Source organism: Lynx rufus, unplaced genomic scaffold (assembly GCF_022079265.1).
Source record: "Lynx rufus isolate CCGP_SWC_20201006 ecotype Redwood Valley unplaced genomic scaffold, mLynRuf1.p SCAF_4, whole genome shotgun sequence".
Classification (NCBI taxonomy): Eukaryota; Metazoa; Chordata; class Mammalia; order Carnivora; family Felidae; genus Lynx; species Lynx rufus.
Genome location: NW_025814856.1, coordinates 149,568,734 through 149,582,256, shown reverse-complemented (window position 1 = coordinate 149,582,256; position 13,523 = coordinate 149,568,734). Strand labels below are relative to the sequence as shown.

General features: G+C 40.7%; 1 protein-coding gene across 2 annotated transcripts in view; it reads left to right on the top strand.

Annotated features, from left to right (window-relative positions):
* Positions 1-6,178: 6,178 nt before the first annotated feature.
* Positions 6,179-13,523, top strand: part of CHCHD3 (coiled-coil-helix-coiled-coil-helix domain containing 3) — a 285,119-nt gene continuing 277,774 nt past the window's right edge. For both annotated transcript variants that reach the window (XM_047095775.1, XM_047095774.1), the window contains exon 1: positions 6,179-6,390. In XM_047095775.1, the coding sequence (XP_046951731.1) occupies positions 6,310-6,390 (81 nt within the window). In that variant the 5' untranslated portion in view covers positions 6,179-6,309. The remainder of the gene's footprint in view (positions 6,391-13,523) is intronic.

The window sequence follows — 13,523 nt, the reverse complement described above, 5'->3', positions numbered from 1 at the left end:
TGGGGGTGGTGATAAAGTCCTAGACTAAATCCAGGATCTCCCCAGGTTCTGATAAAGTAAGACTGTGTGGTCTTGGGCAACTCATAGCCTTTCTGGTTGTCAGCTCCTTCATCTACGAAATAAAGAGAAGATTCAATAGTTGTCAAGGTCACCTCCATTTGGAAGTCTTGTGATTACTAATCAAAGAGTTGTATTGTCCAGATTCTTGTTGCAGGGTGAGGGTTGGGATTCACTGTGGTTTGGAACATCTGAGTAGAACAGAATCTCAGTGGAGTTCAGATTCTCATACGGTGCCCTCCTTGGTGCTTCTCTAAGCTGGGGCACAAGTGGAACCAAGCAGGGAAACACACTTAGGTGAGGACCAGTTGTGTGGAATGTATACTTAGGGACATTTCTACTCTATTAGCATCAATAAACAGGCATTTCTCTGCCTGTCCAACACTGAAGCAGAAGTGCTCATATAACCTTGATGCATTTCAAGCACTTGTTATCTGGAAGTAAAGAAGCTAACAGCCTGTATTTCAGAAATCTTTCAAGATCCATGACAGGTCGATATTGTTAAAGGGTGAGGAGAATGTCCCTGTGCTCTCAGATAAAAATGGCTTGAAAATTCATCAAGGCCAGAGGAGCCATTCAGGAGAGATGACAGATGGAATGTTTGAGCCTGTTTGAGGTTCAGAGAGGAGAAATGAGCCTCTTCTGACCTGGGCTCTGTTTGTCAGAGATGATCACTCCAGATCAGACACAGAGGAAATCCAAGGCCCTGAGACCTTTTCAGGGCTTGAGGGTGGATGAGACAGGAGCTGGGCTGGGTGGGCCTCTTACTCTCTGGGCAGACTTTCCCCTACTCTCTGGCATCCTTCCTTCCATGTCCTGATGCCAACACTGTATTTCGGCTACTGTATTCTGATGAATGTAGGATGAGGAGAAAAGAAATAAGATGTCAAGGAAAAAACATAAAAATGAAAAAATATATATATCAGAAGGATGTCCAGGAAATGGCAGAGAATGGCCTTTTAGAAACTGGCTATAAATTTGTTGAAGCTTTACTCTATGATAATCTTTATGCCAGAGGTACCAGGAAATCTTCCTGGTGCTTTGCCAAGTGATAACCCATGTGTAAAATTTATTTTAGCTATGTGGTGTTAAGTGATGTCTGTTAAGCAGAATGGCCACCAGAGCCCATACTGTGATGACGATGTAGCACAGCTTATACAATTTATTGTGAACAAGAAATCAGTAGCAAAGGCTACTATGAGGTGAAAGTCAAAGATAGATGGAGAGGTCCTTGAAACATGGAGAACACTGCCTCATGATTTTACTAGATGCATGGGCAGTGCAGGGGTCTGTTTTACTTGACCAGTGATGAGATACTAAAGGAACACCATGTGATTTGTGCCATTACTGTGGATATTTTCCAAGACATAAAGAGATATTGTCCTACTGTACTTATGAATACCTTGTAATTATTGCTGACTTGTTTCATGCTATTTTGGCTTTCTAATCTCTTCAAGTATGCTGCTCAAAATTCTTGTATTTGAAATATGTCACATAAGCACACTTGTGCAGGTACACACACACACACACACACACACACACTTCATTGTTTTTATGATTCTACATACAGTAATTGGTGGGGAAAGCTTTAAGGCTGCTGTCCTGTTCTGGCTTGTTGAATAAGTCTCAGTCTATATTTCCAGAATGTTTTTATATTGATTGTCTGCACTACATAAGAAGCCCTTTTCAGTGATTTTAATTGGTTTCCTATAACTATGGCAACTATATGTCCTAGATTTTCTAGGATGATCCTGATTTCAAGGACTGATTTAATTGTCTCTATAAGTACACAAATAATAGTCAGAGCATGTGTTCCAATTTTTAGCTCAGAAAACATGATCGTTATATCTATCTTCTATTTCAGCACAGGTCATAGAATCTGCGTGATCTCCTGTGCAGCTGAAATGCTACTCAGAAATGCGGGGGAGAGGCTATGATGAACAACACATTCATTAGTGTTTCTGGTTCAGGACCAGGAACAGGTCTCTCTCCTTCCTGATATCTCATCATGCCAGATCATCTTCTTTCTTTCTTTTTACCTCTCCTTCTCACACACTTCTTCCTACATTCCCAAGTAGTATATCAGGGACAGTCAAGTGATGTGTGAAGAAACGTGGTAGAAGAGGGATCACCAGGATTTTGCTTCTGCAACTTTGTGTTTAAAGTTGGAATTGAAAAATCAAGAGTATGTAGTGCAAACCTTCCTCACGTGAGACTTCTGGAATTTTATGTGAGTGATTTGGAAGTCTAGGTGTGTTTTTATTTTTCCAGGGGATGGAGGGAATTAGGGATGATTGGAATTTTGACACCAAAAGCATTTATTTATTTGTTTTCTTTATTTGGAGCATTAATTCTAAAGGTTTGAGATGGCGGGAAAGTAAGAGGTCACTCAGGATGAAGGAATTGGAAGGTAATGTTGCTTGCTGGCCAAGCTAAGCGTTGTGAACAATCAAAGTACTGCCCAGTTCTCTGTTCGGCATCAATGTAAACTGTTGACAGCCAATGATTTTACTTAGAGTGCTGGTCTCCTTGTGAAGACTGAAGAGAATGCTATGTTGTATTAATATTGTTGTAGATATTTAGGTAGGCCTCCTAGTATTACAAAGATTCTTTGGTAAGGGCATGTGTACCCCAGAGCCTAGGAAACACGGAACAGCTGGGCATTTGGAAGAGTAGGAGCCTTCAAAGATCCAGTCCTTGTAAAAAACTGCAGTTTGAAGGCCTTTATGAATCCTAGGGAACTCCGGAAGCTTCTGGAGCTGTGGGTCTCCACCCTCAACACCCCCATGCTATGTGTAGGACTGAGCTAATTCTGAAAGGTCCAATTTATTCTAGTATCTCTTTTGATTGGCTTATTTTTCAGTACCTTGAAGTTTCTCAGAGTTTTTTTTTCTTTCCCTTTTTTCTTTAAAAATCCTATTTTAGACTTTAGTGAATGATAAATAAATTTCTGTCATATTGGTATGGAGCTTTCATACTGTATAGTTCACCCATTTGGGGTATACAATTCTATTAGAGTATATGCAAAGAGTTCTGCAAACATCACCATAATCTAATTTTAGGACATTTTTATCACTGCTCCTCCCCCCCCACCAAAGAAACTTTGTTCCAACTAGAAGTCACTCTCCATCTTACCCCCTCCTAGCCCCTGGCAAGCCTAATCTACTTTTTTTCCCCCTATGAATTTGCCTATTTTGGACATTATATTCAAATGGATCATACAAGAAGTGGTCTTTAATGTCTGAATTCTTTCACTTGGCATAATGTTCTTGGGGTCCATCCACATTGTTGCAGATGTCAGCACTTTATTACTTTTTATTGCTGAATAATATTCCATTTTCTGGAAATGCTACATTTTGTTTACCAATTCATTAGCTCACAGCATGTGAATTGTTTTTTGCTGCTGTTATAAATGAAATTGTCTTCTTAGTTTCATTCCCAGCTTGTTAATTGCTAGTGTATAGAAATTCAATTGGTTTTTGTATGTTGATCTTATATCCTGCAAACTTGCTGAATTTTTAAAATTATTTCTAATAGTTTTTTTTAAGTGGATTTCTTAGGAGTTTTGTATTTATAAGATCATGTCATGTCATCTGTGAATAGAGATGGTTTTACTTTTTTTCCAGTCTGGATACCTTTTATTGTTCTTATAATTTCTGCTCCCCTATCTTTAGCTTACTGTGATGGCTCATAGTTCTGTCTCAGAATTAGAGCTTTTCTCTTTGCTATCTTTTTGCATGCTCTGAAATTTCAAGTTTAAATTTGAGAAAGAAACAGGGAGATAGAGAAAAGGGAAAAAGACATATAGAGTCTGAGTGGCTCAAGCGTTAGCTGTTATTTTTGTTTGGATAAAGCTTTGCATTCTAGCTCATAGGTGTCTGGGTAATTAAATGACACCTTTGGGTTAGATGATCACTAATAAGCTGTGGCCAGAGAGAAAGGGAGATCACAGGTCCTGGGTAGCTCAGGAAATTATCTTTAGAAGGGACTGTAGGCATGGCTTGGCTTTGAAATTGATACAGATAGACCAATGTTGTTATAGTAGGCATTTTTCGAAGATTGAGATGTATTTTTTTTTTAAGTCAAGGTTTTTTTTTTTCCTTTGTAATGTTGGTTGGAATGGATTATGAATTCCAAAGTATTTTTAGATTGCCTAATAAGATCAGTTACATGTTTCTCTATCATAAAATATATATTATGGCAATATATTACCTCTTATACTTCGGCCTCCTCATCTTTATTTTGTTGAAAGAACTCATTTAGTAGCTTAAGGGCATAGATTCAAGGTAACTAGTGATTCCTTAATATCTCTACTCTTTCCTTAAACTCCTGTAATTAGTTATTTTGATAAGAATTTACTTAACATCTACTTTATGTAGAACTTCCAATAGGTAGTATATGTTGGGGTAATAAGTGAGGAGAGTGTGTATGTGGAGGGAACGTGCCAATGAAAGGAAAGACATAATCCCTGGTATTTTTAGCTCCCTGAAAAAGCAAAGTTTAAACATAGTATACAATTTGGGGAAAAGTACAAAGTAACATGTAGTCTCAAAACTGCAAAGTTGCATAATAGAATTTGGAAACATATATAGTGAAAATTAAAAAAAAATGATGACATAGGATAAATTCACTACTCTGCTACAGGGATACAGAGATGAAAAAGACATAGTCTTGGTTCTAAAGATTCCTACAGTAATAAATCAGCACATAATTGAAACTCAAAAATGTTATTGCAGTTTAAGGGGTGCCTGGCTGGTTCAGTAGGAGAAGCATGCAACTCTTGACTTTGGGGCTGTGAATTCGAACCCCATGTTGGGTGTAGAGATGAGAAAAACTTAAAAAGAAAGTGTTACTGAAATTTTGTGAAGGCCTATGTGATAAGAGGTTGCTGTGTTGTGGTTGCTTGTTTGTAATGTTGAAAGGGATCCCAGGATCGTACTGTCATTAGCCTTATTTCCAAATCGACCTCCGTAAGACTAAGGTCATATGACTAAATTTACATGTCACAGAGTAGCAAATAATAATTTTTAAGGGGGGAGGGGCAGACAGAGAAGGGGAGGGAGAATCTTAAGCAGGTTCCATGCTCAGTGCAAGCCCATCGCGGGCTCAATCCCATGAACCATGAGATCGTGACCTGAGCCAAAATCAAGAGTCCCACCCTCAGCCGACTGAGCCATGTAGGCACCACAAAAATAATACTTTTAAATGTGTGTGTACATTACTTAAAAACTATTTACTTGTCTTGTAGAGGTGAAAGTCTGAACTAGAAACTTTCCAAAATAGATTATCTCAACTTTGTCTGAAGTAGTTTCAATTCTTCGACTAATTCATGCCACTTTTAGAAATCACTTAACTTTTTCTTTGCCTCATTGTATTATGGCCTAACTAGCTTATATGACTGAAGTTGAAGGAGACACAAGAAAGTGAATGATCTGCATGTTTGGTGCAAATAATTTATGGTCTTTGTTTTCACATATGCAGATTTGAAAACCATTATATTTAAAGTTTTACTGTACAAAAGTAAACAAAACAGTACATAGTATATAGTCCTCATGAGGTAAGGCCATTGGCCAAGTTTTTAATTTTTATTTTTACTTTTTTATGGTTAAGACTAAACTAAATGTTAAATTTTGCCTCAGATTTTATAGTTAGGAATCTAGGAATGGCTTCATTTGCCGAGTGCATCTCCGTAATTAAACTGTGAGTTCCTTTAGGAGAGACATTGTATCTTTTAACGCACCTACCTAAGTTTCTAGAATATTTTCAAAGTACGCTTTGTTAGATAAACGAACTTCCTTGAAAGTTGTCAGGCTAGAAGCCTTTCGGGCAGTCAAGACCACATCTCCCAGAATGCCATGCTCCCCTTGCGCCCCAAGTCTGAGGCGGGAACGTCCCAGCGACCATCGCGCCTGATGGAGACTACAATTCCCAGTGCTACCCAGGGGCTCCGGAAACCTTGTCAAACAGAACCTGTTGCCATAGCATCCGGGTCTGGACCAACCAATCAAGGCTCCCCTACCGAGTAGAGGCGGGCCATTCGTATCTCCGACCAACCGGAGGCCTTTTTGTTGTGGAGCGTGACCGGAGGAGGCGGGAGTTCGGGACCGGCGCCTTCTCCTTGCTTCTCGGGGTCGTGGCCTTGCTCCCGCGGTGCAAGGGAAGAGTTCGGGCGTGTCCACGCGCGTGTGTGCGCGTGGGGCCTGAAGTGCTCGTGCGTCCAGCTAGGTCTCTGTGGGGGCAGAAGCAGGAGCCATGGGCGGGACCTCCAGCACCCGCCGGGTCACCTTCGAGGCGGACGAGAATGAGAACATCACCGTGGTGAAGGGCATCCGGGTGAGTGACAGTGGGCGGGCAGAGGGCCAGCACCCGGACTCGGACCCCAAACCTCCGATCTTCCCGGGACTCGCTCAGCCTGGTTTCCCCCGTCCCGGCCCCCAGTGTTGTCCGGCCCGAAGCCGAGTTCTCTGCAAAGAAGCTTGAAGTTTCAAGACTTGGGACATTCATTCAGAGATATTTCCTGGTTGTGTGCTAAGTGCTGAGCACTGTGCTGGAGGGGGTTGCGGGGGTGGGGGGGAATGCCAAGTTGAATTAAACCGTCCAGGGGCTCACAGGCTAGATTTGACTCTTGCTCACGAGTAGTGGGACTTTATTTGAAACCCCTGTCTTCCCTTCTGTGAAATGGGGCTTGTCTTACACCCCCTGGGTTCAGGACCCCAACTCTCGTTTTGCACTGCCCCCGTTACCTTTCTCAAGCTGAATTGGCTTTGAGGAGACCTTTACCTGCTCTCGGTCGTTTGGTGCCCTCCCTGTGATACCAACCCGTTGCCGCACGCTCGCACACCCCATAGACTTCTGACCTGCCTGGGGTGACTTCTCCCTTCTTCGCTTTCACTTGGTACCTCCTCTTTCCCTCTGTGGCCAGCCGCCTAAGTTTTGGGCTAGACCCAGTTGCTTCAGCACAAGTGTCTGCCAGCCTGACAGGGCCTGAGACAGGTTTGCAATTTTTCAGACCGCTGGGAGTCATACAATCAGTTCTCAACCAGACGTCGCAGAGGAATTTTTAATGTTCCCGCACGTGCTTGACACATAAACTGACAGCTTGAGTTTTCTCTAGGGTGTCAGCACACCAGCACTAACTTCATTAACACACTCGCTGCTGCACCTGAATTTGGAGCCTCTTTTTTTTTTTTTTTTTGAAAGTATGCCTGAACCTAGTAAATAAAGCGATTTCACTTCTGAACGTTTTATAATATCTTTTATTTTTCTTCCTCTGTAATTACACCGCCAGCACAAGTAAATGAAATGTATCAATTATTTTTAGCATGTTATCAGGAAATAAAATTTCTTAAATATTTACAATGTTTACAAACTTTTTACTGTGAGACTGTTACCTTGAGAAGAATTTATTAAAGTTTTCTTTATAGAAACTCAGACTGTTGAACTCAGTTTTTGGTCTGTGACCACCATTTCTTTATATTAATTAATGATAGTGCCACATTTTGTAATAGAATGTCTGAGGCTGCCTTGCATTGTTGTGGTTTAGTTGGTACTCTTTGGAGTAAAATAAAAACTACTATAAACTCTGAGTTTTATGCAGAGATTTGTTTAATCTTGCTTGAGGCTTTAATTGTTCCATACCAGAGAGTGAAAAAGAAGAGTAAGAGGAAACAAAATAAATTTTGGGTGAGAAAACATTGGCCAGAAGAATGTATAAATCATTATTCTCATGCTCTAGTAGAGACACAGTGATGAGAGCAAACTAAATTAAAAGAAAATTTGGCCACAGCACAGAGGTTAGTATCAAATATTAGGTAAGGTTAAATAGGGTAAGTATGATGATAGGGGTATATAATAGACTAAAATGGAGAGATCGTTTAAAAAACTTTTTCTAAACTTTTTAAATAAAAGAAGCTGTGTCTTTTGGCTGCTCAGCTTGACAGCTGTATTCTATTTTTTTTTTTCCTTTCTCACAGAGCGCACTTTATTTATAATAATCCAAGCACACACCATGCTCCTTTTGACCTCTACGCTTTACTTTTCTTCAGGATCTACCCTTCACCTGGAATGCCCTTGTAGTGTTCTCCCAGTTGCTTCAAATCCTTCTTTTTCAAGGACAGTTTGCATCATTCCAAGCTTTGGTTTTCTCATCTGCAAAATGATGGGGCTTGAGTACATGTCTAAGATCTCTGAGCTTTTCAAGTTCTGAAATTCTGTGAGTCTAGTGGCACTATAAATTTCTTGTAGCCATAGTCAACCCATCGCATTTTCCTCTAAAAATGGCACGCTCTTGAATTGTTGAGTATTCGGGGGTCAGTCTGGGTTCTTTGAGGTCACGGTCAAAAGAGTATCAGTCAGAGTTAAACAGACCTCGGTTTTAAGTCTCAGACTAGGCATTTATTAGTCTGTGGCTTTGGACAAGTCACTTTTTTTATATTTGGTAAGAAGTTGAGGTAAGGTATTTAAAATATGGGGCACATTGTAGATTTTCTAAAAGCCGCCATTTTTGTAAGGTTCCATCACATCTAATATTTGAAGATTCTTTGGAGGTGCTGTGTAGTATAGTGGAGAGAGCACTTGCTTTGGAACCAGGCAGACCTGGGTTTAGTCCTAGCTCTGCCTCTCACTAGGCTCTGTGGCCCTGGACAAGTCACTTTTGACTGTGTTTCCTTGTTTAGTATGTCTGCATACTGTAGCCTGCTTGAAATACTTATGTATCAAGCACTACTGGTGAGAAAGTTGACAATGTATATAGGCATTTAGTATTTTGACAGTGTTTACTACTTATATGAGTAATAGCTATTATTAGAGCTGTTCAAGGGAATGGATATATAAAGTTATATTGAACTTAAAAATTAGAGCGTGTTGTGTTCTCATGGCATACCTAAAGATGTGGACGGGGAAATAGGAGTCCTGAGTTCTGCAGCTGATCGTCTGTGATTTTTTTCTTTAGGCATTTTGTATATTTTTTCAGCTGATTTCTGTATTTTTCTTAGCTCGAAAGAGTCATCTTGTTTCCCTGTGAGGCACCGGGAAGGATAAGCAACAATCTCAGTATCATAAGTGAGTTACTGGTTTTAGCTCAGTTGATTAAAACATGGTGCTGATGAGGTCCACGCTTCAATGTTGAACTGCAGGTAGGTAGTTCAACTTGGCTGCAGAAAACATTCCAAATTTGCCCAATGTCTAATATTTATGTCCTCACTCGTAAGAAATGAGAGCATAGGAGCGATTCATGGACTCAGTCACTGCTGGAAAACCAATTCTGCATTCCACTGATAAGGATAGTAATTTCATCTTCATTTATCTTAATATAGGAAGTGTTGCACTTAGCAAACAATATCAGGCTTTCAGTAACTAGGCTGTGTTTATTGATAATGTTTGTCTAGATTTTTCTTGCTGAGGTCCTCAATGGCTAGCAATTAAAGGACCTACTTACAATTTTAGGTTTAAAGTTTATTCTCACCTACGACATGTTATTTTCATGGTATTTATAGGGTCTTGTTTATTTCCTTTATCCTTAGCAATTGATAGCTTTCCCCCCACTTGCATAAAATCACCCATAATCTTACACCTTATTTCAACTTCTAATCTGAAACAACTCATGGTTGGATGAAAGGCCACCTTCTTTCCTTGCCTTCCTCTCCAAGTCTAAAATAATTTCTAGGGATAGAAAGACCAAGCATTTTCATTACTCATATTACATGTGCTTAATAGGATTTTTCTGAGCACCTGCTGTGCCTGCTCGGAAGGCATGCTTACCACTCAGTCTTCCACTGGTTTATCTGAAACATCAAAGCTTTGAGTGAACTCTTCCAGAGCAAATGTCAACTTCAATGAGTATCATTTTCAAAGTAATATTTATCATGCTTTCCAGGCATAAATGAGTCTCTGCAACTGGCCTTGAAGTTGCAAGCTGAAATTCATGGGAGCCATACATGTGGTAGTGTGGATACTCACATGGAACACAACTAATGCTTTGGGGAAGTATTGGCAGTTGGGAGCCTCTAACTGAAAAGATTATTTAACGTGAGATGTTTTTGAGGATTCCGGAGAGTATATATTAGCAGAGGCAACAAGTCCAGTCAGTCATGGGGAGTGTGGAGGGATGTTGTCTAGGTAATTCAGCTAACTGGTGGATGATTGGTACCTTTGCAGTTTAGCATCTGTGACTCTTTTGGGCAGAGTACCCTGTTAAACTTTCTAGGACTTTTCTTTTTAAAGCTTTCTAAGATTTTATGCAGATAGTAGAAGTTCATTTCCACTAATGACAAATGCAAAGAAATGTTTGTGGCAAATTACAAACATAAGCTAAAAATTACTGTATTTATCTGTGTATCTCTCCCTCCCTTGCCATGCCCTTAAGTGTTTAGGAGTAACAGCTTCTAAATAAAAATGGCAGTTTTTGGAGCCTGTGTCTTAAAATGGTAATTTAACAAAAAGCAAACCAGTGCTGTCACAGAAAATGACCTACGTGGAAGGAAGACCGAGGGAGAAAAATGGGTCTGACTCCTTTAATCTTTTGGATAAGATGCATCTGGAAGAGATGAGAAAAACTATTATGGAGGTGAGGGTGTGATTTATTTGTCTCATGTGGTTGCAAACTTTACCTCTTGGAGAAGGGTAACTTAGGAGCTCCCCTCCTTTTACTCTGTTCCTTGGAAGTGGAAATACTTTGTCCATCTCACGCAGCCTCCTGTTTCTGAAAATACTGGATTCTAGATTGGTGAGTGGTGTATTTGTGCTCATTTTATTTTATTATTACTTTTTTTTTTTTTTTTAAATTTTTTTTTTTCAACGTTTATTTATTTTTGGGACAGAGAGAGACAGAGCGTGAACGGGGGAGGGGCAGAGAGAGAGGGAGACACAGAATCGGAAAGAGGCTCCAGGCTCTGAGCCATCAGCCCAGAGCCTGACGCGGGGCTCGAACTCACGGACCGCGAGATCGCGACCTGGCTGAAGTCGGACGCTTAACCGAGTGCGCCACCCAGGCGCCCCTATTTTATTATTACTTTTTAATGTTTATTTATTTTTGAGAGAGAGAGACAGAGAGAGAGAGAGGCAGAGCGTGAGCAGGGGAGGGGCAGAGAGAGAGGGAGACACAGAATCTGAAGCAGGCTCCAGGCTCCAAGCTGTCAGCACAGAGCCCGATGCGGGGCTCGAACTCAGGAACCGTGAGATCATGACCCGAACCGAAGTTGGATGCTTAGCTGTCTGAGCCACCAGGGAGCCCCTATCTGTGCTCATTTTAGATAAGACCAGTTAAGGTGGGTGGGAAGATTTGAGTTCCACAGCGAACCCTGTAGGATATGATACACCTCTTTTCCTCCTCTCTGGAGCACATGTTGGTGTGGTGAGTGGTTCAGAGCTTCGGAAGCCCCATTTACATAAATTTGTCTTTAGCATCAGTAGAGAATAGGGCAGATAATCAAAGTCAGTGGATGGAATTCTGCGATGTTGGCAGGCCCTTCTCTAAGTCATCTGTCATGTTAGAACAGTGGTTCTTTTAGTTCACAGATTATTGTAAATCTGTGAGCTATAGATTCTGCCTAGAACACTGCAACAAGCAGAGAGTTGCATACAGCTGAGGAATTAATCCATGGGCCCCTGAGTCCAGGGACCTCCGGGCATGATTCCAGTGTGTGTGTGTGTGTGTGTGTGTGTGTGTGTCAGAGAGAGAGTTTGCCATTGTTTGCTGCAAATACTTTTTGTAGATTGCACATGGTATTTGCCTTGCTGGGGAGTAAGTACAGAGAGGTCTAGAAAGCAGACCTTTAAATAGGACAGAAGCTTTTCTAAAAGAAGTACCCTGTTTAAGGGAAGATGTTTCCTGAAGTAGCTGCTTCTCTTACAGAGGGCTGCTTATCCAGCTCTTGCAGAAGCTTATGTTCTACCTCTGATCCCTTTTGGGTCTGTTCACATCACAAAGAAGAGTTGTTCTAAAGCTACAGATTGCGGGTGTAACCCTGACATGTCAACTGCTTCACGAGTACCCCGGTTCCCAGAGGAGATGAGGGGAGGGTGCAGGTATGAACCCATTTCTGCACCTGGAAGGTCAGCTCAGCTTGTGTTCACTGGAAATACAGAGGATAACACAGCATGGCAATTGCCTTGTATCAGCGTAGCTGAGAACGGCCTGGGGTAGGGTGAATCATGCTTGGAGTACGCAGAGTTGCAACCATAGGCTGCCATGGATGTGCCTTTGGAAGGGCCTAAGGATCCACTGACAAAGATTTTAAGAACAAAACAGGGAGGTTGATGCCCAACACAACTTTACGATGTGTTTATCAACTCAAAAGATGAATTGTGCTGCTTTGGACATGACATGCTTATACACTTACTGAAATACAATCAAAGACCACATTGGGGAATGTTTGGAATTGATGTAAGAATTTGACATTAAGTAGCAAGTTTTGAGGCATCAGATAAGCCACAAAAATAAATAAAAAGACTTAGTGATCCGGCTGAAAGAGACAGTACACTTTACCCAAAGAGCATGCATGGGTAGGGACAAATGAGAACTTTATGTAATCGTTTTAGGACTTAGGCAGCTGCCATTGGCAATAGCTGTAGCCCTGGTCTTCATGCACCGGGTAGCCGAGGAGCTCAGCCCAAGCTCTGATGAGCTGCTGGACGAACATGATGACAGGATCAGTCCAAGTCCCCATGGCTGGAGCCGTATTGCTGGTAAAGTTTTACCAAGTATGTGTGTAGGTAATCCTCCCTAAAACCCTGGGCGTAGGCCTTCTTCAGTTTCAGATGAGGAAAATGAGGCCCCTGGAGAGGACTTCCTTAGGATTGTATAGCCAGGAGGTGGCCAGTGCTTTTTCCTCTATTTGGGTCAGCCTTTAGTTTTACTCTAAAGGGATAATACTTTTGAAGCTGCTTTAGTCACTGGAAGAACTTTCTGTCGTATTCATTTTGAAAGTAGCAATAGGTAATGGTAATGTATGAATTTGGATGAGAAATGGACGAAGTGATATTTAGAAGAAAGGGTAGCCTGTGCCCAATACAGGTGCAGGTTTATAGCTAACACTTGGTTTTTAGCAAACACATTCACTTTCTGATTGTGTAGGATATCTATTTAGTGTAGTTGTAGTTCTTTGACTGGCCTGAGCAATAGAAATATAAATTAACATATAAAATTACGTGTGTATATAATTTATGTCAAAATAACCTTAGGTGATTGGCTTTGAACACAAATTATGTTAAATATGTAACATACCATATATGATGTATAATAGTGTATGATATGTGATATATATGTAACATATTATGGCATAGTAATTTAAATAGTCTATAAATATACATAATGTGTAGCATATTACATTATATATTGAATGAGCTTTATATACATTATGTATCAGTTAAAATAGTTTTAAGATTCTAATACTTAGGCTTATTTTACCTCCTTAAGAGGAAGTGAATTTATTTTGTCACATAGGATCGTAGGGGTGTATAGTTTAACA